The 27,899-nt window shown below is 36.4% G+C and overlaps 2 protein-coding genes across 3 annotated transcripts in view; one reads left to right on the top strand and one right to left on the bottom strand.

The window, feature by feature from the left end:
• The window catches only part of LOC134658019 (uncharacterized), a 165,456-nt gene that overhangs the window by 78,885 nt on the left and 58,672 nt on the right, over positions 1–27,899 (top strand). The window lies entirely within an intron of this gene.
• On the bottom strand, positions 352–2,555 carry LOC134657924 (uncharacterized). 2 transcript variants are annotated; one of them, XM_063513507.1, is made up of 3 exons: positions 1,962–2,555; positions 1,350–1,445; positions 352–615 (listed from the first exon to the last, which is right to left on the bottom strand). In XM_063513507.1, the coding sequence occupies exons 1-3, from the start codon at positions 2,284–2,286 to the stop codon at positions 497–499; spliced, it is 540 nt and encodes a 179-aa protein (XP_063369577.1). In that variant the 5' UTR covers positions 2,287–2,555; the 3' UTR covers positions 352–496. The 2 variants fall into 2 exon arrangements, with proteins under 2 accessions (XP_063369577.1, XP_063369576.1); XM_063513506.1 differs by having other exon boundaries at positions 1,350–2,555.

Here is a 27,899-nt window from a genome sequence, read left to right as displayed (position 1 = left end):
CACAGGGTGGTGGGGCAGAAACATGACATTGCCTGCACTTAAGTCATAATTAGACATGTCAAAATATTTAGCATGACCTTGGTCAATGTAATCCTGTATGAATTTTTTATACTTTTTACCCAACTCCAGATCGCGTGAAAACCGCTTTTCTAAATTGAAAAGTCGTTGCAAGGCGCTACTAAAAGAATCACCTAAGTCTAACTTGTCCAACTCAACTTTCACCGGCATGGCTACAGTGAACTTGTCATTTTCTAATTTAACTGACTCCTGAAAAATCTGTTCCGCCTGCTCAACCTCTGTACCGGTTTCCCTAATGATGTCAGGTACTTTTTCACAATCCCAAAATTTGGACATTATATCAACAATGTCTTCAGAAGGTTTACAATCGTTTGACAGCAAGCAAACCTCACTTTGTTTAACACATGGGAAAGGTGGTTGCAAATCATCCCTAGCTACATTAAAATCAATAGGATTACCTTTAGATGTAACACAATAGTTACTTATAGACCTCTTGCCAGCAGGGAAGGGCAGCGCCCCGCCTACAATATGACCGAACCTCGTCTTCACCAAATATGGACCCACAGGTGTCAGCTGCCGGCACACATACTGGAACGCCTGGAAAAAGACGTCAGCACCTAATAATAGTGAATTCTCATTCGATTCATTGAACTTCTCATCAGCCAACTGGGCATAGGATGGAATATCAAACTGAGACGTGTCAAATGTTTGCTGCGGAAGGGCACAAGTAATCTTTCTTGTCACACAGCATGACACATCAACTTTAAAATCACCCACGGTAGAGTAAATAACTAAATCAGCCTTTTGCGCAATATTATTGTCTCTTTCACACACACCAGTCACTACCTCATCAGTATCATATGTAGAAATACCTACTTCCTCAATCAGTTTTTCAGTGGCAAAATGTATCTGCGAGCAAGAGTCTAGAAGTGCTCTAGCATGAGTAAAGGTACCATCCTTTTTCTTCAACTTCACAATTATAGACGGAAGCAATACACTTGCATTCCGAGGTCTAGCAGACAAACTCACATTTATGGATGAGTCGGTAGGCAAACAACCATCATTTGATTTGCTTTTATTATTTACATTCTGAGAGGGTTCATCAGCCAAGGAAACATTAGCTACCTTACCTTTGTTTGGCGAATGCAACAGAGTGTTGTGTAATTCATGACAAGTTGCACATTTCAATCTCATTAAACATCTACCTCGATGACCATTGAGACACAATTTACACAAATTGTTTGCATCAACAAACTCACATCGCTCCTTATAAGGGAGCAACTTAAACTTGGCGCATTCATATATTTTATGAGAATCTTGGCAATACTTACATGAGACTCCAGTGGCAGCTGCTGCACTTACAACAGATTTCACCGGCTTCTTCGGCTCTTCCGTCATTGTGGCTTCCAACGCAATTGCTCTTTTTTCTAGGAAAGTAAGCAATTCACACAAGTTAGGAACCTCTTTCATATCACGCTCAAGATGAAATCCACGATAAGTGTAGGAATCAATCTTCCTAGACAAAATATTGACCAATATAGTATCCCAGAACTCAACTTTTTCATTCAAGTTTCTTAATGCTGCAAGATGCATATTTACAGTTGACACTATGGAACGCAGCCCAGAAGCTGTACATTTTGTCAAAACTGGCATGTCAATAATACTGTTGACATGAAAATTTATAATTTTTGGTATGTTGTTGTACCTATCGTCAATGAGTTTTAAGGCTACCTCATAGTTTTCATTTGTAAGCATTAAATGCTTTATCAAATCTAAAGCTCCTCCTGCCAAAAACGACCGTAAATAGTACAGTTTTTCGCAGGAGCTCAATTTTGCATCCATATCAATGACAGCTTTGAACATATTTATAAATGGGTGATAGTCCATCACACTCTGGCCATCAAAAGTTTTAATATTAATGCACGGAAGTTTTTTAAATTTACCTGCTTCTAGTCCGGAAGATGTCGATGCAGTAGTCTGTGCCGCAGGTGGTTCCGCAGGATGTAGACGCGTATTTAACGTGGCGATACACAAATCGCATTTAGATTCGTACAATTCATACGACTCACCATCCTCAGGCTCAATAGCAAGGATTGCTCTATTGTACGCTTCGTAATCATTAAATGCTTTAAGCACCCTTTCCTTTTTTTGAGCAAGCACTTCAAGTGTTGCTGTCGCGAATTCGTTTGAGGTACAAAATGTTTCTAACCTACTAATCGCCCCTTTTACATATCCCCGATTGGCCTTTAATTCCTTTAGCTGAGCCATTTTGAACCTAAATAAGTTTGCGAACTTGTGCAGAACACTTGTATGACAATCTTCCAGCTTTCTATTGTTATGCTAACTATTAACTATATTAAATAAACAAGATTTACGTCCACCACAACACAACAAACAACACAAGGCGCCGGTGACCGGTGACAGTTCTGCGGTCGTTGACCCGTCGCGTTCGGATACTAGCAGGTGCTAGCAGCTCGTCCGAAGACTGTTCGCCGCAGGTCGCCTCACCGCGACGGAAACTATTAGAAACTATACACCAACACAGAAACCGCCTGATGTCGCCGCACGAACTGGCTCTGTTGAAAATCACGACGTTCTGAACAGACGAAATGCTCTTGTTTAAGAATGAAGTCGTTCTCTTGAGAAGAAGAACAGCTACTAAAAATTCATCATCATTGATGTAGGTCTTGATTTTAAACTTATCATCGTTTTTTGCAAACTTCTTAAAACAGCTTGAAGGACCAATTTTATGTGCGAGACAATTTAAAGGGGCCCTGGTCCTGACCGTGTCTCCACATTCAAAACAACTCACTGCAACTTGTATTAAAATAAATTTATTTCAGCTCCACCAAAACTTATATTTTTACATCATGACAACTCAATCTCTTCTACTGTTTCTATTCCATTGTTTCCTATCATAGACAAGAGTACAGTAAAAAAACCTAAAGAGTTTTAATATAAATATAACTTGTGTTCGGTTATGAACAGGTTTGACGGGAAATTAAGACATTAAGGCCTTTATCTATTTCTATTCTTAGACTTGTAAGTTTCACTGACAAAGCTTCGGTCATTTATTTATTTATCAAGCATGGTTGAAATATAATAATAAATAAATAAATAAATATTATGGGACAATCTTACTCAAATCGACCTAGTCCCCCGGTAAGCTCATAAGGCTTGTGGGTACTAGACGAGGATATATATAATATAAAGATACATATAAGTACTTAAATACATAGAAAACATCCATAACTAAGGAACAAATATTTGTGATGAACACACAAAAAAATGCAGTAATCATTATTCCCAATCGTAAGTCGTAAGCTAAGTCAAAAATAATTGCACGCACGTATACATAACTATATTTGAAAAATTTTAAATATGAGAACCTACGTTTACAAAAATCTATATTGATTTTCAACTAAAACATACGTACTCAAGTTTTTTTTGTGTCGGCTTTGTAAACCTTACCGTCGAAGTATCTCTCAAATTAGCAAGGCAAGGCAAATTTAAAATACGTTGATTGCGTCTCTGGGAACCAAAGACAATAGACCATAGGACGGTTGCGACATACAATAGTGCAGTGTGATTATGTCCTCCCTTGAGTGATCTATGCTCTATGCAGAGACATGTAAATAACAATGACTGGAATGTTTTGACCTCAGTTAAACATGATAATTGATAACTAACATATAAAGTTAGTCAGCTTTCTGATACTGCGCTTAACTGATAGCGCGACAAGAACACTATATATTATTCAATATTTTACGACCCCGCTAAGTGATACGATTTGTATGGAGGTTTACAATCTTTATTGTTCACATTGTCTCTGCACTGTGGTAGTAAATCTCTAGGATACAAAGTTTGGTGTGTAGAATATGTCATGGACATGGAATAAGGATTTCTCACGCCAAAATGGATAAGATTTATTTAAATCTTTTGGTATAGGTATGGATTGTAGGGAAAAAAACGCCCAAGTTATTGTCGAAATTAGACTTTCACCCGCAATGTATGATACATATTCAATCCTATCACTGGGTTCGAATCCCGGTAAGGGCATTTATTTGTGTGATGAGCACAGATATTTGTTCCTGAGTCATGGGTGTTTTCTATATAGGTAGGTATGTATTTAAGTAAGTATTTGAATATTATATTTCATTTTCATTGTCATTTTCATTATGTTATATTATTTTTTAGTATTATAGTATTTTTTTGTATTTTTTTTTACTTATTTTCTCGTAATGCATGTTAATTATAAGATGTTTTTTTTTTAAAAGATGTGTCCCGCCGAGTTTGTTGCCGTGCCGGTCCCATATTGGGATACCCTCCTCCAATTGAGGGGGGATTGAAATCTTCTCGGGGCAGAGGTGTAGGGTTGGAGCCGGTCTACCTAGCTTTATCTGACGTTCATAAGCGCATTGTAATTATGCCTACTTGAATAAACTATCTTTTATATATCGTTGTCTGAGTACCCGCAACACAAGCCTTCTTGAGCTTTTAGTTAGATTTATTTTTGAGATGGGCTATCGACGATAAATGGCGCTGTAATCGTTTTGGTTCCAGCTGCAATGAGACATGCAGACAGTCGGAAACAGTAATGCGGGGGTTTTCAACCATTGCCGCTTAAAATGGGGAAATCCCTGTCCGAGAACGTATTCTTGGCAGTGGCATATGTAATAGTTGGCTAGCCATCTGCATCGGAACACGCGTCGTATGCAGATGCACTTTTCTTTTCGCGCGCATGCGCGGCGCCTGATTAGCCACACGGGACGTGGAAATCACTGGAGAGCTGTGATAGCTATCCATAATATTCACCATAATTTGTTTCAATGATTAACTAGAATATGAGGTACAAAGCATTACGGCCCAAAGAATCTGGAACTTCTTGGATTCAACGGGCATTAGTAGTAAACTTTTAAGGGCCGCTCAATAGATAACTACTTGGTTGACGTGGCATTCAAAGGCCCAAAACACCAATACAATACAATACAATAATAACAACTAGAATATCGCTTACAAACGCTCTTTTTCTAATGATATATAGATGAAGCCATCACTCTCTCTCGTGTAAAGCAATTTTTTTATGAATTTGTTTGTGCTAACGCAAATTTTAGTACCAAAACAATTTCGGTGCAGCTCGAAGCAGAAAATAATGTTTGGAAGGTGTCGCTTTATAGTTTAATATTTTGTTGTTTATTGTAAATAACTCTTCGATATATCGCATCAAAATGTATGTATTTTTTTTCTCGTAATAAAAATGATGCATCATGTTTTTAAAACACATATTACAACATACTTTCAAACAACTTGCCATAGCCCTACTACGACATAAAGAACGTAAACAAGGAAGTGTGCTGGTATGTAAATACAATCATTACAAATAAACATAACCGATCGCAGCAGGCACGAACCCATCAAAATAGATTAGTTTGGAACTGTCCTAATGGCGGCTAATACCGTGTAATAAATGCAATTGAAATACGAGCATCCAAATCAAAAGGTTCTCGCGATTGTGTAATATCAATATACGAATATCAATATGTTATACGATTGCTACTAGTTATAGTTAATAGCTTAAATGCAATCAGTGAAATATTTCTTACTGATGGATAATTAATTAAATCGATGAAATTACTATTTTAGTTATTATCTTTTTACGAGCTTTTTACGAAACGTTTTAGTACACTGTTGATGTAAATGTTTTGCGACAATTCAAGTTGTTTAATGGTAATGACTGAAAATGATAACAAAAACTTTATGATAAAACAAATCGTCTCGATATCGAGTTTATCATCGATTGGTCTGCATTTGGAATAATATGATTTATCAGCAAGGTACCGTAAAATGGAATGAGTAGGGTCAAAACTGAAATTCAAACCTCGATACCATTTTATTTTTACATATGAAAACTGGGGCCTTATTCGACATGCCACTTTTGACGTCGCATGTTGAAGTTCATTTGAATCTGAACAATCATGGGTTGTCGAATAGGTAAAGTGTGTCACCTGTCAGTGAATCTCATGTAAACAAATCATTTCATCGCTAGACTTGGTTGTCTATTGGTATGGCCGCCATGTTTGGATTTATGACATTTAAAAGGGGATTCTATGGCATAGAGTAAACTGCATTTCTATTTTCTATAGTTTTTTGATTCCCCTACTCGACGCAAGATGGAGTTAACAGTCAAATTTCGATCTTGGCGTTATAAAAATAAACCGCAAGAACATGACATGCAGTTGCGTTGGTGTAGATCTATCATGAAAACGAATATATGACAATTGTCCAGAATTAAAAAAAACTTGACAATAAACATACAGCAATACATATACCACTAAATGTCAAAAAGAAAACAGATTTAGTATAATTACTAGGTAACAAATTATATATAAAGTTTAAATTTTAAACCAATCGTCGTGGGTCCTAACCCCGGCTCTTAGCAATGAACTTCTTGTAACTTGTGTGAAAAATATCATTTGATATTACACCAATTACTTTATGGTGAAGTAAAATATCATGAGTCATGAGGAAGACGGAGTAGCCAGTAGCCACAATAAGCTATATTTTTGTCCTCTGGGTTAGATGGCAGTGAAATAGGGAGAGATAGTGAAGAATGCGGCAAAATAAGCATTTATTGTGTTGTTAGTAGTTAGTAGACTAGTTTTTTTTTCTAAAAATGAAAATTGACGCAACAGCAAGCTCATAGCCCCCTATGAGCCAGTCTGTTAGGTGCAGGCTTAAGGGCTAATCCCGGGGGAAGCGGAGCGTCGGCGACTAGCTGGTGCATCTGCTTATTAACCTCTTCTCACTTTTACCTCAGGTCCTTTGATTAATAAATTAAGGTAAAATTCGTAAGAACTAGTGCCTGTGTCATATTCTAAATTGGACGCTATGCCTAATTAGTTGTTATAAATTAAATACAATAATTATTTATTTAATTAAATTTATAACAACGCAACGTGGGGTTATTCATGATGAATTTTAATGGCTTATATAAGACAGCGGTCGTATATTGCCTCAGAAATTTGGATTTTGTCAGTTTGAATGAACAGCAAACTGGAGACATTGAGATTAATTTTAAACTTATTATTTTAGGTGTTCGTAAGAAATAAGGTATTGACAGACATTGACGGAAAATCGCGAAAACCCGGCCAGGTGCGTCGGACCACGCAAAACGGAGGAGGATTCCATACTTACTTCTTCTACCATGTATCCATATGCCAAAATAGCAACAAAAAAGCCGAACAAAAATACCGTTTCTTCGCAGCACTAGATTTCAGTCCTTTTTTTAGAAAAGTAATATGTTTCGGTACATAATATATATATATATATATATGTAAGTAATTTTGTTATGTGAAACTTATATGTTGTGTTACGAGACTTACGAGTAGGTAACTTTAAACTTTAACAGCTTAACAGATCCCAATAAGGCCTAGTTTACCCTCTGGGTTGGAAGGTCAGATGGCAGTTGCTTTCGGAAAAACTAGTGCCTACGCCAATCCTTGAGATTAATTGTCAAGCGAACAATAGGTTCTCATGATCCGTGGCAAAATCGAGATAACGCGAGGAAGAATAACTTTGTCACAAGAATATTTGGCCAAATATAAATCCTTACTCTCGTGTATTTGACCTACCTACTCGTATTGAGTCGTATTTTGCCACCTAGTAGCCTCGAATTGGTTGTTATATGTGGCTTTCCATAAACTAAGGGTCCTTATGCTTCAATAAGGACGTTTTCATGGGGTCCCGTTGTTTCCCATAAAGTTTTAAGTCATAATGTATTGTTTGTCATATTATCATTACTCATAAAACTGAAACCGTTAACATTTCAAGATTTTAGTTAGGTTATCCTATAGATAGGTTAGGTTAGGTTAGATTTGTTTTATGGCAATCCTGAAAAGTGACGCGTTTCTGAACCAAATGAATTATGACTAACGAAAATTCGAGCAAACAATACATTATGGCTTAAAACTATCTGGGAAACAATAGAAACCCCGTTTTCATCTGAAGTTGCAATAGAAATTGAAAAAGCCACATTTTTTCAAGCTTTTACTTAGTTTCATCTGTCCCGTTGGTTGTCTGTCTGTTCCAATGTGGTTCCAATCAAATCATGCAAATTAAATCCCAACAAAAACATAAATGTGAAATGAGAGCCAAGTTCAATATTGGAATGAAAGTAGACTATAAGGCGTATACAAAAGAAAAAATGTGAAACTGAAACTTTTTGACAATTAACCGCGCGTTAGCGAGGGTCTCCTTTTCAGCTTAGGCAAACTGCTTTCATGATGAATACTATAGTAATTTCTGTACAAAAAGTAATGATATCCCAACAAAAACATAAATGTGAAATGAGAGCCAAGTTCAATATTGAGAATACGTGTCGTTGTTAAATCGCCGACAAAAGAATTGAGATCTATATGGGTGCCAAGTTCTGTGCTGTGTAGAAAATCCTGAAATTATAAAGGATTTGTCTTGGCTAGTTTTTACGTATAGGCATATAGGTAATATATATTTTTCTGTTAGTTTTTCAAAAACTTGGTTTGTTGTTAAAAACTAGCCAAGACAAATCCTTTATAATTTCAGGATTTTCTACACAGCACAGAACTTGGCACCCATATAGATCTCAATTCTTTTGTCGGCGATTTAACAACGACACATATTCTCAATATTGAACTTGGCTCTCATTTCACATTTATGTTTTTGTTGGGATATCATTACTTTTTGTACAGAAATTACTATAGTATTCATCATGAAAGCAGTTTGCCTAAGCTGAAAAGGAGACCCTCGCTAACGCGCGGTTAATTGTCAAAAAGTTTCAGTTTCACATTTTTTCTTTTGTATACGCCTTATAGTCTACTTTCATTCCAAATATCAAGTTTCTAAGTAATCTAGAAGTGGGTTAGGTTTTTGGTCTATAAGTATTTTTTTTTCCATCGATATATCAATAATTTCCAGTTTTCAGATTTTTCCCTCTATATGCACCTAATAGTCTACCTTGATGCCAAATATCAAGTTTCTAAGTCATCTAGAAGTGGGTTAGGTTTTTGGTCTATAAGTATTAATTATTTTTTTTCCATCGAAATATCAATAATTTCCAGTTTTCACATTTTTCCTTCTATATGCACCTAATAGTCGACTTTGATGCCAAATATCAAGTTTCTAAGTGATCTAGAAGTGGGTTAGGTTTTTGGTCTATAAGTATTAATTATTATTTTTTCCATCAAAATATCAATCATTTCCAATTTTCACATTTTTCCTTCTATATACACCTAATAGTCTACCTTGATGCCAAATTTCAAGTTTCTAGGTCACCTGGAAGTGGGTTAGGTTTTTGATCTATATGTCAGTCAGTCACAAAAATGCCGGTTTTTAAAGGTTAATTTATCAATAACTGTTTGAGTTATGTTTATGAAATAGTGTATTTTGAACAAGCTAAGGGACTTGAATACATGTGCCAAATTTCATGTGTGTAGGTTAAGTAGGTTTCAAGTTGTGAAGGGGTCAAAAGTAGCTCGAAATGGTTCGTGTAATATTACACACGGTTGCTGCGTCGCCAGTTCCTTTTTCTTTGAACTTGGCTGGACACGCTACCGCGTGTCTAGATTTGACCCACTTCTCGGGTGTTCAATGAAGCTGAAAATTTACATAAGTACATAATATGTAATATGGGTGACAATACAATATTTTTATGGTTACCATCGAGCTGATCTGATGGTGATGATACAAACAGTGGTCTTTTAAGTCTTTTTAACTTTGTGATAAAACAACGCAACTTAATTATATTTGAAAATATTTAAAGAAAAATACAGTCAGAAATTAGAAATTTTGTTATCTAACCTCTCTATCACTCTTGCATATTCGAGCGATAAAGAGGCAAATAGCTGAGTTTCGATTTTCGCACTTCCCGATAGGCCCCTTTGTAAACAAACCGCCTTGATGTGTCTATGTCAAATTTTTAATTGTCTGTGAAAACTTGTTAAAAAAAAGTTTAAAACAAAGGCGTAGGCAAAGAGTAGTATAATATGTATATAGCTGGTCAACCAAATCTTGTCAGTAAAAAAAGGCACGAAATTCAAATCTTCCATGGGACGATATCCCTTCGCGCCTACATTTTTCAAAATTGCCGCCTTTGTCTACTGTCAAGATCTGGTTGACCAAGTATACCTATATAGCGCTGGCGGTACACCGAGAAATTCAGTAAAATGCTGCAAATGATGTTAAAGGTATGAAAATCGGTACGATTGATCTGTAGAACATTTGAAACAATTTGACCCGAAGCACCAACAAATAAAAAGAAAACGAGAGGAGTTATGACGTCATCTTTTTTTGTAAGGAATAAAAAAATATTGTTTAAAAACCTATCGTGTTTGGTATTAAACGAAAGGGCTTTAGGAGCCGATTCCAAACATATATCACATCATTACATTTCAGTATTTTTTTTTTATTATAATATAAATAATTTTCAAAACATACCAATTAAGTTTGGGTTTCTCCAGATACAATACGGCAAATTTTTTTTTGTAAAATATACCTCTAATCTTATACCTAATATCCTCATATCTAACCCTAATAAAGCAATTTTGAAATTATATACATTTAGGTTTTTATTTTATTTTTCAATTTTACATAGTGTGATCTATGAATCTCTCAATTAAATATTTAAAAAGAAAGCATAAAATTAATATATAACGGTTTTTTTCAGAAAGTCGCTTATATCTCGGAATCTATAAGTCGTAGTAAAAATTGTCTATGTAATAATTAAGAAAGAATTAACCGAAAAAACTCACCTTTAACGTCCCCCCTTTCCCGAGTTCTCCGCCCCCCACTCATCATAACTTTTTCTTACTTAAAGCTTAGATATTACCAAAGGAACATGTAATAGTATTTTATGCAACTGTTGTTTAAGAGAGGTCAAAAAAGGCGAGTGGCGTGAGTAACAATAACAACAAACAACAACCGAAAATTGTTAATAAAGACGCCACTAGTATTTTTTGACTCAGTTAAACAACGTTGCATACAATACTTTTTCTACGACCAAGCACTTACTTTGAAATGCAATGAAATAATAATAAAAATGGATGATGATGATTGTTTCATGTCCTAATGTGATAGGTTGTTCAGTGCGTGGGATTCTTAAGGGGAACGAAAATTTTATTATTTTTGCGCTACGACGCACGGTTTAGGAGATACAGCCCTATAAATATTTTTCTTCCTCTTTTTCTTTTTTTTTCTTTTTTTTTTCTTTTTTTGTGTTTTTTGAATCTTACTTAGGGGTTCCTTAAAGGGGAACGAAAATTTTATTATTTTTGCGCTACGACGCACGGTTTAGGAGATACAGCATTATAAATTTTTTTTTTGTGTTTTTTAATCTCTTTTTTGTGTTTTTTTTAAATATTAATTAGGGTTTCTTACAGAGGAATGAACATTTTAATATTTTTGCGCTACGACGCACGGTTTAGAAGATACAACCCTATAAAAAAAAATCTTTATTTTTTTGTTTTTTGTGTTTTCTAAATATTACTTAGGAGTTTCAAAGGGGAACGAAAATTTGATTATTTTTGTGCTACGACGCACGGTTTAGGAGATACAGCCCTATAAAGATGAAAATAATCGTACCATTAACCAAAACATGTATATGGTTTACTCATCTGTCAGAAATGACAATTAAAATTAGATTGGAAACAATGTATTCCATACAATATTTTTTAAGTGGTGATTACACGAAGTATCGTAAAAGTGCCAAAAAGATACTGCGTGTATGCACAAATATTTTTTTTGGGGAATAGACTAAAGACTTGTGTTGATAACTATAAGTTAGGGGTTTAAAGGTGTGTGCACGACCCTTTAAATGACAAATAAAAGTACGGGAGTAGAAAAAGCAAGTTTCAATACTCTTATTTTACCCGAATGACATTATTACTCGTATTGAGTAATTCGGCAGGGCTATTATTACACTTTGTAAAATTGAAAAATTAAAAAAAAAACCTAAATGTAAATAATTTCAAAATTGCTTTATTAGGGTTAGATATGAGGATATTAGGGATAATTTGAGGTATATTTTACAAAAAAAAAATTATGGTATTGTATCTGGAGAAGCCCAAACTTGGTATGTTTTGAAAACTATTTTTATTATAATTTAAACAAAATGACTGAAATGTAACTATGTGATATATTTTTAGCATTGGCTCAGAAAGCCCTTTCGTTTAATACCATACACGATAGGTTTCTAAACATTTTTTTTTATTTCATACAAAAAAACATGACGTCATAACTCCTCTCGTTTTTTTTATTTGTTGGCGCTTCGGGTCAAATTGTTTCAAATGTCCTAAAGATCAATCGTACCGATTTTCAGACCTTTAACACCATTTGCAGCATTTTACTGATTTTCGCGGTGTACCGCCAGCGCTAGAAGTGGGCAGCAAAGAGTAGTATAATATATAGAACAGTCGGCAGTCAACGTTTGTTCCTAATAAATATAACATTGATGAATCAAGGCGGTTTGTTTAAAGAGGGCCTGCCGCGATACCAATTTCGTTATCTGCCACCATTAAATTTCGCTCGTATATGCAAGAGTGATAGAGAGGCAGATAACGAAATTTCCCCCCACCCCCCTTTGGATGGTTCTTGTTTGAGTTATAATGTCACTGTATTGAGGACTCAACCTTTCCATTTTTAAAGTGTTTTTATATCGACATGACACTGGCTACTGTAGTAAATGCCAAAAAAGAAAAAAAAAACGCTGTCATAGTAATCGTCAATCGAAATAAACAACGTACAAATATCCAAGAAAAATTTGCAAAATAGTATATGATAAATATGTAAAACATCATTAATTATCGAATTAAGATTACATACAACTTTGTGTAAAAAAAATTGAGGCAATTATACAGCCCGATTATACGGGTTACATCTTGAAAAAGATGATTATCTTGGAAAGAAGAGTAAATATACATAGGTGAACATAATGGTGAACAAAGATATAGTCAAATAGGTAGGGACATAATTCAGGGTTTGCTTGTCTGGTCCACGCATGCTGTACCTATCACGACCACGGCACGGCCGTCTCCTGCTAACTTTTCGCTATAATAGTAAAATCATAGGTCTAATACCTATGATTTTAATATTATAGCGAACAATATTTCATGTTCATGATCTCGAATTTAAGACTTTAGCTTAGATTTATGGCGTGCGGCCTAGCGCGCGTTGCCTCTATGAGGAGCTGTCAAAGCGCTTTATATCTGTATGCTTTTGATGATGCGGATCAGCATTCTTATCCAGCGGGGCAAGCGGGCAGTCTGGAGAAGGGCACCCTACCGCACTTGGTAGGTCACTAAACTCACTACCAGGATTTAGGGCTAATAATTTATTTATAAGTTTTTAATACCTTTAAACGAGCAATTCTTGTAAATTTATTTATTTATTTATATGTATATATATTTCGGGGATCTCGGGAACGGCTCTAAACGGATTTAGATGAAATTTGCTATATGGAGGTTTACGGGGGCGCAAAATCGATCTAGCTAGGTTTTATCTCTGGGAAAACGCATTTTTGGGTTATTATATGTTTCCCGAGCAAAACTCGGTCTCCCAGACATTAAGTTTTTAATTTAAGTGTTTTTATCATGTTTCATATTTAAACTTACAGATGTGAATCACCAGCAGAGTTTTTGGAGAGGTGTGGTTTTCTTATTTCCTGTTACCAACCTGAAACACCATACCTACTTAAATATCAGAAAATAATAAAGTGAAGAAAATTAAATAAAGTTGAATGCTTAAAAACTTTAATGTTTTATTAAAATTAAACGAAAAAAAAATGTGTAAACTGAAATAGATCTAATTTTTTTATTTGTAGTTGAATAACATATATGTATTTAATCTCCTTTAATTAAAAATCATCTCTGAGTAGATACATATTAAACAATAGGTACTTTTAGGTCTTGGTAGTAATGTTAGGTCTTATGACCTACTGTATTTGACTATATTACTTACCAAGACCGAAGCCTGACCTGTCAGTCACCAACTATTTTGATGCTCTTTGTAGGTAGCATCAAAATAGTTGGTGACTGACAAAGTTACCAAGTTACTAAGGTAGTAGGTACCTATATAGTAGGTAGCAGTAGCGCAATATTTAGTCAAAATATTTTGACTAATTTAGATTACTTTTATGCCAAAAAAGTAATACAAGCTATTCATGTTCCACTTAGTAATAAAATACGGACTTTTCTGAATATGTGGTTTACGAAATGTGTTAAGAGCCAACAGGAGTGGTCATTTCTCCATACAAACGTACTCGATTGTTTCCTCCGTGGGTTTTGAAGCTAGAGCAATGATTTTTTTAACACAGATTAATATTGTCAATAACGGTGTCGGACCGTTTTGCTTTTTTTGATATTTTTGTTTTTTAAGGCGCTAGAGCCCTTCAAAAATGGCCAAAATGGCCTAATTGACTATGCCGCAATGAGAGGCGTGGTATTCAAAACTGATATCAATTAGCCAAAAAAGCAAAACGGTCCGACACAGATAATTTCATAATCATTTAGATTTCCAAATTTGGTTACGATTGGTTAAGTTTTGGAGGAGGAAACAGTTAAAAGTAAACAGGAAACAGGAGGTTTCGTACTCGACCTCGATATTTGAGATTTTTACGCAGGATTTTTCACCTTGTCCTTATCGCATTAGTTTTAGGTGCCGCTTCCGTTAGCGAGACGGGTATATTTACCTAAAATATTTAAATCTCAGCTCCAACAGGAGGCTCTTAAGGTACAACTTGTGGTTTATTAACGTGGTTTAGAAATAGGCAGCTTGAGTTGAGAGAGGTGATGAGTAAATTGTTTAATTTTTTTACAATTTTGAGCGTTTATAGGAGAATGTGTGGAGCAAGCATTATTTGACGTGTAGGTGTGGGTTCAACAAAAAGATCGCTTGTCAATAAGGCATTCTTGCTGTTAAAATTCAATTATTAATAGCCTTTATCGACCATCAGCAATGTAGTCCCTTTTTGATTGATGGAAATTGTCACGTAAGTTCCACTACTCGCCGCCGCATCGCCTACAGCGCATTCGTTGGTCTATCGCTCACAAGATGTCATTAATTCATGTAAACTTACGTACTGAAAAAAAAAAGTTTTACTCTTTGCTATAAATTACCCTTTCGCACGTCAAAAACTCCAAGATGGTGCCGAAGGTCATAGAGAACCAAGTCTACCTTTGGAATCATTACTTGTCAAAATTTGACATTAGCAATCCACAGTTAGGTGACAACCAAACCAAACCATTATAAACCTTAAAGTAATAATAAAACAAAGTTGTTTTTTGTTAAATTATTGTTTGTACCAAATGAACTTCAGCACTTGATGAACTTCAAATGAACTTCAGCAGTTGAATTTCAAATGACGCGAAATCTGACAGTTGCACATGTCGAATAGGGGCCCTGAATGGTGTATATAATAAGTGTTCCGAAAGTTTGTATTTTAGTTTTTATTTTATTTTGGGTAGTTCCATTTCATAACTTTGACGATAAAGAGGAAAACCCATCTCACCCCGTAGTGCCTCGTATTTGGGGTGAGAGGGGTTTTCATACAGAGGTGATTTTGGAAGATTGTTGGATCGATTTTTTTTATTATGCGTATTACTATAGCTCCATTTTAAATTGGAATACATTATTTTTGTAGCAGTAGCCTTAAAATCCCTTCTCACCCCCCTCTCAAACCTTCTCTCCCCATTCATAACCCACCTCTCCCCGCGAAACCTACTCACCCCGTTTTACGGTACATTGCTACTGGGCCGAATTGAGACGTTTTATGTCGGCAATATGAATCCCACTAATAGTGGTACAAAAGCTATTGAGCTTTTGAATACTTAATGTAGATTTATACATATTTACTATTTAAATGTAATAGCAGTCAATGTTGGCTAAATAAACCTTAATGGCGCTTCGAAGCAGTTGCAACCCCAGTGGGCTTAGCACGGTAGCAGTTATCACGCAATATGGTATAAAATATGTGAATAAAACGTTAGTTACCGACGATTATATCATGCATACTATGGTAGCAGACGATATATGGAGTTATCCACATTTGACAGCGGTAGATGACAGAAGACAATTTGCATAACATGGGGGTTGGATAATTTGACATATTATCCCATTTTGACAGTTCAACTTAGTTAATTTTATCTAAGTGCTTCTTAGGTGACGATAAGCCTTGTCGTGAAAGCAAAACTAGTGAATAAACCTATTACAAATACAAATTACAGGTAAATATCCGTTTTTCTATGATTATATTGAGAGTTATTAGTTACAATGTTCCGCTTTATATAATATAGTCAATATTTTATTTGCAGGGAAGTCAAATTTTATTATTCCTACTCGCGGCTGCTGTTGAAGAAACAAAGCGTCGAAAAATCTCGTGCATAGCTTTAAGAAACGCTTGCAACCCGTTTGATATGCCAGACGAAGAGTTTCGGCATATTTACAGAGTGTAAGGAGTGTGCAGTGCATTTATGTGCCGAACTTAACGCAGAGTCTCAAAACGGTGATGGATTACCAAAACACCTTAAAGGTAAAGCTTAATAAAATTGTAGTGTTTCTTTAAAGTTAATATGTATTCCATGTAAGACAGGCGTCTCAATGACAATGCTACTAAACTCTTAAATACTATCTCATATTATAATTGTAAAAATTAGTATGTTAAGATATTCTGTTGCACAATCTTATACTTACTAACAGAGGTTACTTATTTAAGCCACTTTTTACCTCAACATTCATATCCTAACCTAAAGGGGAAAGTCTACTTACCTAGGTACAAATATTACATCTATGTTCTTATTTGTTTTAGGTTTTAACAGTATTAGCTGTAATACTGGTAGCTGATGGCAACTACCAACGCGGGACTAGTCAAGATGATGGCTTGTCCATTGGCCAGACTACTGTAAGTCAATACCTTTCTCGAGCAACTTGCACACAGAAGGTAAGTTCTCTTGAGCACTGAATTAAGTACTTACTAGACATAAAAAACTGTGACGTTCCACTAGGCGTGTCTTAGTAACTTTTTTGAATAAGTATGAGTGTGGCTGTATTGTGCAATGAGATAGGTAACTATTGTTTGATAGTTATGTTAAGTAGTTACTGGGTCTAGGATACATACTGTTATTCTTCATATTCAATTATTCATTATGTGAAAAAAACTGACAATCACAATATAAATTCCTGAAAATCTACCATGTGTAATTTTAAGTGAAATTGTATATTGTGAGATAAATAAATCATATCATATCATATCATAATCTGGGAATGCATTTAAGGTTTAACTAAGGTATCCAGTTCTAGTTCTAATGTGCTGCATTGTTGACAAACATACTTAGTCATATTTTTATTCAAAAAAAATAATACAGGCCTATTGCTTGATGACTAGCGGAATGCGCAGCAAGCAGCAACCTCGAGTCTAGGACAAAACTTAACTTTCATATTTTTGGTGTGCATCAGTAAGCGTTCATATTGCTCTTCACGAGACTCTAATGGATAATACATATATATAAAAACTAGCGGATAATATATATAAAAACCAATGGATATTATTCCCCGAAATGGTCGTTCCCGTCGATTAGTTACTAGTAGCTATATTTTGGGTGCAAATAGCCTGCACTCATGTGAAAATATTTCATTCATAGCTGCCACATGAACCTGCTGTTACTTATTTCCTTATTTTTCTTCCAGAAAACTTCTCGTGGATACAGGGGGAAATTAAGGAAGGCGCTCCCCGAGGACTTCCTAAGCATCATGCACAAAACCGGCTGTTGTTAAGAGCCCATCAACCTGCACACTAGCGCCACTGCTAAGTAATCGTGATTATTTCAATTTAACGAAATATATTTAAAAAAGGGGGCCGCTACGCATTGTATCTTGTATTAAAGTACCTTTTGAATACTCGTACATCAAACTAGTTTCTATGTTGCTGGATTCGTCAATCTATGCGTCCAAGTTAAAACGGCCGTTTTTGTTTTGAGTTTATAGATTGACGAATTCAGCAACATAGAAACTAGTTTGATATATTCACAAGGTACTTTAATACAAGATACAGTACGTAGCGGCCCCCCTTTTTTAAATATCTTTCGTTAAATTGAAATAATCATGATTATTTAGCAGTGGCGCTAGTGTGCACGTTGATGGGCTCTTGAGAATGTGCGCGTGCGAGCCAGCTTAATAAATACTTATTTCGCCTATAACCAACTATGTTTTACTATCACACAAATACCTACCTAATCTATTTACCTATTTTTCTATGGTCAATCTTCATACAAAACAGCATTCCCCGCATGTAGGTGTCGCTTATTCTTATTTTTCATTTTAGCGTACAAAATCTGTCACTGTTACTACTTATAGCTTCTAAACGTATTTAATCCGACTTTCATATATATACACTATAGTATAATTAAAGCATTTTAAGCACGTTCTTATTTAAAGACGCATCTAGTTAGTCTGTGGCGGTCAAAAGGTTAAATAAGAATATTCCTAAATGCTCTATTATGCTATAAGTCTACCTACTTTAGTAACTATAACTACGGTCAGACAGAGTTTAATACTCTAATAATTAATGTTAAATTTTAAAAAACTATGTTAAATCCATTAACAACAATGTCAATATTCTCGCGGCGTTGGCACTGTTGTCAGTCTTCTATGTTTACTAGGTAAGTTAAGAGCCCGTCAACGTGCACACTAGCGCCACTGCTAAATAATCGTGATAATTTAAATTTAACGAAAGATTTTTTTAAAGGGGGCCGCTACGTATTGTATCTACATAGTATTAAAGTAACTTTTGAATACATCAAACTAGTTTTATGTTGCTGGATTCGCCGATCTATGAACTTAAAACAAAAACGGCCGTTTTAACTTTGGACGCATAGATTGAAGAATCCAGCAACATAAAAACTAGTTTGATGTATTCAAGAGGTACTTAAATGTGACGGAATCTATGAAAAGGGACCTTATTGTCGATGGCGCTTACGTCATTATTAAAGATGCTCCGATATAAATATAATGCCGCGCGATGTAAGCGCCATCGACAATAAGGTCCCTTTTCATAGATAATGCCCCAAATACAAAATACAGTACGTAGCGGCCCCCTTTTTTAAATACCTGACGTTAATTTGAAATAATCACGATTATTTAGCAGTGGCGCTAGTGTGCACGTTGATGGGCTCTTAACAATATCGGCTCTGTGCTGCTGGAGAGAATATTATAAATGGGTAAATAACACAACTATTGCCAAAAAGATAAACCAAGTTTATTTTCACATTAAATTTTGGTATACAAACAAATCATTAATTGTCGTCCCCGGTGCGAAAGTGCCCATGATGCTAGCAACTTTTCAACGCTGGATTACTATGGGCAGCTTTTGCACCAGGAACGGCTCGGAGCGAGGGCCGTAATGTATAGGTATACATAGTAATGACCTGAAAAGGGAAAAAGTGTTTTGGTCTCAGACACACTCAGAGTACTCAGACAACGATATAACCGGAGAGTTAGCCACGGAAATAGGTACTTATGCAATTTATAGAGCAACGTAATCCCTCTAGTTAGTGTGCCATACTATCATTATTAATTAATCCGGTCGCCTGGCAGCAGTTCAGCGGTGGGTGTGAGAGTGGTTGGGCAACAACGGAGTTGTAAAATCAATTGAAGGTGTGCAATTTATAGAGCTCTGTGTTTGGTGTGATATTATAGCTAATTATGTATTTAATTCAAATATAACAATGCCAGGCGTTTTTGCTTTACGTATATAATCCACTCGTACTTTTCGCAATCGTACTTTTTGTACTCTGTCACAGAATAAATAATAGTACTACTCTGTTCGATTACGCCTAGGTATGTGTTAAGAAAAAGTAGAAGACATATACAACTATGCGTGAAGCAATTGTGAGTCAGGTGGAATTTGCTCATGGTCTTCCTGCAGGCGCTCAAGTGGTTTGTGTACTTTCATCACCTGACACTACTATTCCCCCAAATAAAACGCCTGGCATTGTTATATTTGAATTAAATATATAATTAGCTATGATATCATTTTACAACCCCTTTGTTGCCCATCCACTCACACACCCACCGCTGAACTGCTGCCATGCTGGATTAATTAATAATGATAGTATGGCCCACTAACTAGAGGGATTTCGTTGCTCTATAAATTGCATAAGTACCTATTTCCGTGGCTAGCTCTTAGACTAATATATATAATATACAAATACTTAAATACATAGAAAACATCCATGACTCGGGAACAAATATCTGTGCTCATCACACAAATTAATGCCCTTACCGGGATTCGAACCAGGACCGCGGCTTCACAGGCAGGGTGACTACCCATTAGACCAGACCGGTCGTCAAAACATATATATGTACTTACATAAGAGAATTTGGGACGTTAGCCGCGTACCCTGCCTCGTTTCCAGCCTTGGCCACCGGTGGACTTGATCACTTTATCTTTAGTGTATGACATATATTTCAATTTATAAGAACTGAAACAAACTACTAATGATGTCGCGGGGTAAACTATAAAAATACTAACGCGTTGGCCACATTGCGCGACTGGCTCCGGCTAAGGCAGGGAAGGCTAGATGGGAACGAAAGGTCCGATCGCTGTGTCTCGCTACAACCTATGGTTGTCGCCTTAGCCGAAGCCAGTCGAGCAATGTCATGGCCAAGCCGTAAGGCTAAAGGCTTCGTCACACAGGCGCGTTTTCCGGGCGGGGCGTTAGCGGGGCGCGCCGCTTTTACATATAAAACGCTCACGCCCCGCCCGGGAAACGCGCCTGTGTGACGGAAACTTAAGCGTATGCTGAGACGCAGGCGACGTAGGTCACGCAGCGCAGCACAGAGCGATTTTTGTAAAGTATAGAACGTCCTTTAGGTACGCACACTCCAGAGTAAGGACGTTCCATACTTTACAAAATCTGCTCTGTGCTGCGCTGCATGAACTGCGTCGCCTGCGTCTCATAATACGCTTAGCCTAGTGGCATTATTCATAAAAGTGTTACTGCCCTGAATTAGCTATGAATCGTTTGTCTTTATCTGTCATTTTGACTTAGATAAAGATAAGATAAAAGATAGTTTATTCAAGTAGGCATAATTACAATGCGCTTATGAACGTCAAATAAAGCTAGGTAGACCGGCTCCCTTATGTATTTGAAAGAAAGGGATAAAAAATTATTTAACTAAATCAGGTCCGTAAAGTTTTATGAATAAGGTGGTAAGTACATATCTTGTCAAATAAAAATGATATTTTTGATAAAAGTTTTTATTGCCGACTATAAAGGCCCCTGTACACAATGGGCCATCGCCGGCCAAACCAAGGGACGCAGCCATGCGGTAGAATGAGATAGCAATATCACTTGCTCCCTCTAACGCATAAATGCGTCCCCCAGAATGGCGCATTGTGTACTGGGGCCTTAACAGGCAATTAATACCTACTCATAAAAACAATTTCTAAGAAACCCAAACACAAATTAGGTTGCTTTATATATATCAAAGAGTTTCTTTGCCCACATCCTGCGTCCATCATCAGATATTCGGTGGTACCATAATATTGCGTTATCAGTTATCACCCAACTTAAATAATGTATATTAAGTTTTAGCTCAATCGAATAAAGAGACGTGGGGTCTAATTTATCTTGTAATATGTACTTGATACATACATTGCAACTTAAAGGTTTGTTAGAAAAAACCTTTTAAATACCACTGTAATAGTTTCACCTACATATGCTTAACAAATAAACACTTTTACTATTGACTTCGAAATGCATGGACGTGCCTGCTGAGAAGTGTGTTCCAGGCAGAAAGTCAGAACTTTTTTTTGGCGCACTCTCTCGTTTTATAGCTAAATATTATGACTATCCCTTTTCTAAATAAGTCATTAAATAATTGAGGCTGCAGATTTTAGTTAATTTCTATCGTGTCCTCGATAACTTGAGTGTCCTCCAATATGTTATGACTGAAACAGAAACAAATAGATTAGATGAGGTCATGATTCTATAGTGGCGCAGGCTAGTACAGAGGTTCATTTGCAAATTATAAGAAATTAATGTCATTTTTAGAAAGCTGTCGTTTTTAAGTCAGGGGGATTTTATAGTTTCATTGGTCCGATTTCGTTTCGACTGAAAATAAATTAAATTTTGTTCCAGTAACTATTAATCCGTTATTTAAAGCATTTTTGTTATTATTATTTTATTAAAGAGTACCTATTATGTATTAAAGTGTAGTCTATGCCACCTGCGGCATAAAAACATACCAATGAACATCTTATTCAACAATATTTGTCTCAGTAGTTAAGCTTTTATGCTAGGGTAATACACGACACAAACATACCCACACACATACATACATACCTACATACATAGGCTGCTAAAATCATAATTCTTCCCATTGTCACGTATACAATCAAACCACTTAGGGTATTGCAAATGAAAACATTTAAAATAAGAGTACCTACTTAAATCTTTCAATTAAACTGCTGGCAATACACACTAGGCTATGCCTGCGCAGTTTAGTATGTACACTGTACAGTTCAACTGCACAGGTAAAGCCGGTTTGGAAACTGCAGTCGAATGCCTTTTTACCTGTGCAGTTAGACTGTACATAAAAATTAAATATTAATAATATTTTATCCTTATGTCTTAGATTCATGGCACAAAGTGTGGTGGTGTTTTTCTTTTGTCAATACACTTGAATTCTTACATACAAAACCAGCTTCTACAATATTCAGACAGGGTAAAAAAACAATTTTGAAAGTGAGGTCTACGGGTTCCAAAGTTTTTAATTGTTGTTACAATCATTATGACCTTTTTCTGCAGTGTGAAAAAAATGTCAATTGGTAGTTTAGTAGTGTATTTTTCAATGTTGTTAACTCTAGTTTACCAAAAACAAGTATAACAAACTAGAACTTTCTAGTTAGGTAATTAATCTACAGTTGGATCAACTTTTACAACATCCATTGTTGCCATGACAACTTCATGCAATTATAGTAGTCATAGAACAGTTTTTAACAAACTTTTGTCACTTAGTAGAACATAGTCATAGTAGAAGATCAGTGTCAATAGTTTTAAATGGCACAATAAACTCTTCATGATTTTAGTTTAAGAAAGGTGTACTTACATCTCCAATCCTTGATTCTTCTGGATCCATTTTAGACAAGCCAGTTCTCCCGGTAATTGGTTGAGTTACCGCTCACTGCTAGCGGAGCCTGGGTTGCTGCCACATTGATTTTTCTAACTTTGCAGCTCAATTAACGACAAGTCTGACAATAAAAATAGAATTTATAGATAATTGACACATTTAACAGCTAAATTGTATTCAGTGATGATTTGATGACCCTACCTGCAACGGTAGTTAGAAACTGGATTTGGGCTAATATCAACAAGATAAACAACAAACATTAACACATTAACTGCCAGCGACTCACTAGGGGAGTTCACTGTTCGTAGGCGCTTTTTGCTACATACGGTTTTTCCCGTGTTATCGGCTACACTCGTAGCGCGTAGCTCGCGCTGGCACTGAATGTTTTAAGTAATGCTAAGTTATGGATGTTTCTTGTGTCCATACTACAAACTTTGCTTAGTTTGAGATGAGGTTGATCTGTATTAATTATTAGCATAGTACTTACCGACTTCCATGCCTGCTGCCACTGATGCCACTGATCTGTACGGATCGTGCTCTCATAGAACTTGTATGCAGCACTGCACTTATCTCTGGCTTCCGAGAGGCTCATGGTCCTCCCTGTACTCCCTGTAGGCGAACAGGGGATGCTGAGTTATATATTTTGCTAGCATTTTCTTCTGCGTCAAAGAATCGACTGAAAAACATATTCATGACAAAATCAGTTATGATCAAACGAATTATAACTTTTTCTGTAAATAAATTATTGGTTTTTAGAGAAACTTACATTATGCGTGGCATTTTCTTTAGATTTCACAGTAAATCAGTATTTTTCTTCAACTTGGTTTGTATTCTGATATTTTCACTGATCACGCGCGTACGCGATGCTTGTCAATGTCAAATTATTGTCAATTGACTCAATTGTCAAACACGATTATCCGTGCATGTTATAATGTAGGTCAATTTGTATAAAGCTGTCACTCATTTAAACACTTTTCAATTTGGAAGTGTAGTAATAAAATTGACTATTCATGTTCAAACTATGTCCGACACACGTCCGACATATGAATAAGGGCAGCCATTGAATAGATTTTTCATAAGCTCTACGCATAGACAGTCGTGGTCACTATCGTATGATAGTCGATAACTTTATTCAATATCGACGTGGTAGGCTTATCGTAGCTCGGGGCCATGCTCAGCGATATGACAAATTTACCAATAACGTTAGAAGACAACGTATCATACCACGTGCAATATGATACGCCCGTGCTAAGCCCGCAGTTAACCCCCCACGGACACAACCACAGGCCGAACAGCGACCGCGGCGGGTTAAACGGCCAATCATTGCAAAAGGCAGGACTGTCATGGCGGATGCAAGAAATAATGACGGATCTACATTACTTCTCATTGGAGTTACGATCGGTCCATAATGAACAGATTATGTGAAGCAACACGCAAATAAGGAACAAGCATGTCTGATTTTACTTGAAACGCAAAAGCCGGTAATACAGACAGATCAATTCTGTACTGTTGGTCCAAATGTTTTAGTAGGTATTTCAAAAAGTCGAATTGGTCCTCTTATTTGGAAATCTACTGAAGAATTAACACATTACCAACCAATCAGTTTGATTAGATAAATACCATAAATTTCATCTTACCAACGATACGTTAGAAGCTCCCTTTGAATAGCCTGAACTCCCTGAAGTCAAAACTGTTCTCATAATGCTTTCATTCTGCGCGACGTGTTTCGAACTTACTCAGGAAGTCTTTTTCATGACAAATACATAGTAGAGGACGTGAATGGATCGGACATTGATTTAGCCAATAGTGATTTAAAATACTTGAGTAAAGTTAAAATAGTTTCAGTGTAAAATGGTATGCATCCTATGAAAAGTCAAAATGTTTGGAGCGCGTCCCGGCCTACTGGCCAGCTGCATTATCGCTGGCTTATTTAACTAGCGGACCGTTAGGCGGACGGCGGGGTACGGCTCCGCGACAAGCGATGTGGGACACCCGACCGAACGAGATTGGATAGGGCGGTCGCGCTCATAACCATAGTCTTGAGGTGACTGACTACTGAAGTAACTAGCACCAGGAAGTATATTACGGTGTTAACAAAGTGTCAAGTTTTGCTTTCCCACAGTTCACATCACAAGTGATATTGGTCATCAACGTTTTATGTGGAACAACTAATTTTGAAGGGATAAATATGATTTGCATTCAACTGCCTTTTTAGGGTTCCGTACCCAAAGGGTAAAAACGGGACCCTATTACTAAGACTCCGCTGTCCGTCCGTCCGTCTGTCCGTCCGTCCGTCCGTCCGTCCGTCCGTCCGTCTGTCCGTCCGTCCGTCCGTCCGTCTGTCACCAGGCTGTATCTCACGAACCGTGATAGCTAGACAGTTGAAATTTTCACAGATGATGTATTTCTGTTGCCGCTATAACAACAAATACTAAAAACAGAATAAAATAAAGATTTAAGTGGGGCTCCCATACAACAAACGTGATTTTTGACCGAAGTTAAGCAACGTCGGGCGGGGTCAGTACTTGGATGGGTGACCGTTTTTTTGCTTGTTTTGTTTTGCTTGTTTTGCTCTATTTTTTGTTGATGGTGCGGAACCCTCCGTGCGCGAGTCCGACTCGCACTTGGCCGGTTTTTTTTTATTGCGATTATTACACTACCGAATAAATAGCAGTTGTTCTGATCAGCCTTACTGGTGGAAGACCGGCCTAGTGTACCAGCAGTGTTCCTAACGAATAATTTTTTGGAATTTATATTTACTTTTTAGCGTATCTCGCTTTGGAAGAAAGTTAAGGAAACGAATGGCCTACATTTCGCTTCCAGTACACAGTAAGTTCGTAAATAGCACAACTTCACATTATTCGAAACGAGATAGACAGATTCTGTTTACCTTTTTAAGGGTGACTGAATTATTATTAAACTGAGCTGCTTCCTTTACCTACCTATATGGGCAACAAAGTAAGCAATCTTTTACGGAAATCCAGGAATTTCTTATGTCACTCTGACAGACACCATCAATACTCGTTCTTGGCAGATACAAAACGTAAGTGTAATTGAAACAAATGCACATGTGACGTTTTGTAGTCGCATTGTCGGTTACCACATCCGCGCACTCTAACCTCGGCGCGCGCTAAACTGGTTCTCCATTCGATTATTCGTTACGATTCGATCACTCGCGTTTATTCGATTATTTGATTGTTGTGCAATGCATTCTTCGAGCGGGTATGTGTGGACAGCTTTGTTTAGCTGATTGCGTTTTGTTTTTTGTTGACGATCGATCGGTCATTTTGGAATGCTTTTATCACCATTTTAACAAGCTTTTATTAGGTCGACCTGTATGTAACTATGGGCCTGATTCGGATTTTGTAATAGACATCTATTAGATATCCTCTAGACATCGCCAAGATATGATAACGATATGTTTAAGATCTAACCTGTCAAATTTGACATTTCCGCGATTCTGGAGATACTCTTGAACGATTTCCACAAGATATTACTTAGGATAATTCACATCTAATAGATATCTAACACGATCTATCGTAAAAGTGACATTGGTTGCCCGAATTGCACTGCAAAAGAGAACTAGTTGAAATCTAAACTATAACGTATCTAGAATGAATCTAGTACGTGTCGTCTCGTCTCTTGTGAATATCTTGAAGTTCTAATACGGCAGTATGTAATGGAATCTAAGGTAACTAATTTAACCATCTTCCAAGGATCGTAGCGTCATGCAAATTGGCAGCTGTATGTAGTTCTGATGACAATACAATAATATGGTACTGTCGAGCTGATCTGATGATGGAGACAGGAGGTAGCCATAGGACCTCTGTGATGAAACAACGCAACCTAATTGTGTTAGGGGTTTTTAGAATTGTCTCGATGAGTATTAGCTGTCTGTCGTAAGAAAAGTACAGTCAGCGATAAAAGCTTCTACCAAAAATGAAATTTTTGCCAAAAACTTATATTGTATGTGTGTACATACTTACCTTTGTCAGTTGGCTAAATTTGTACTTATGTATATACATAGAGTTCAAACCAATTTGTCAGTCAGTAGCAACCAGGAAAACTATACTCATCCTTTTCTTTTGGGTGCTAGTACTAGTGTAAGACAAAGATAGTATGATTCTCTCCGTCTATGTTTGAAATGAGACAGTCCTTTGACAAACTATATGTATTATTATTTTAACTTTTTTGCCCGAAAAAGTGAGATTTTCGAAGTTTTCATTGCGAGTTATACTCGTCATACAATATTATGGATGTAGTTTCAATACTTAATATCTGGGTGATCGAGCTTCACTCGGAAAACATATAAAAACTCGAAAATGCGCGTTTTCCCAGAGATAAGACCTAGCTAGATAGATTTTTCGCCCCCGAAATATATATATATATATATATAAATAAATAAATAAATATATAAATAAACAAGAATTGCTCGTTTTTTTAAAGGTATTAGATGTAATGTTTTTACCTATAGGTACATGAAATTAAGACCAGACGAGCTGTTAATATTAATTTAAACCGTACTATTTTTTACCTTGTTTTGTTATCATTATTGATAAATAGGGATGAAGGGGGTGGCGTCCGACTAAGGGTTGCAGAAATAACACACGTCCGTTCGTTGCAATATTTAATCGAGACAAAGGAATCTATAGCTACCCACTTACATGTTACCTATATATTTTTGGCTAAGTACCCACATACATCACACCTCCCCACTTAATCATGAA

Source organism: Cydia amplana, chromosome 21 (genome assembly GCF_948474715.1).
Source record: "Cydia amplana chromosome 21, ilCydAmpl1.1, whole genome shotgun sequence".
Classification (NCBI taxonomy): Eukaryota; Metazoa; Arthropoda; class Insecta; order Lepidoptera; family Tortricidae; genus Cydia; species Cydia amplana.
Note: the sequence above shows the minus strand (reverse complement) of the source record. Positions and strands in the feature narration are given on the sequence as shown.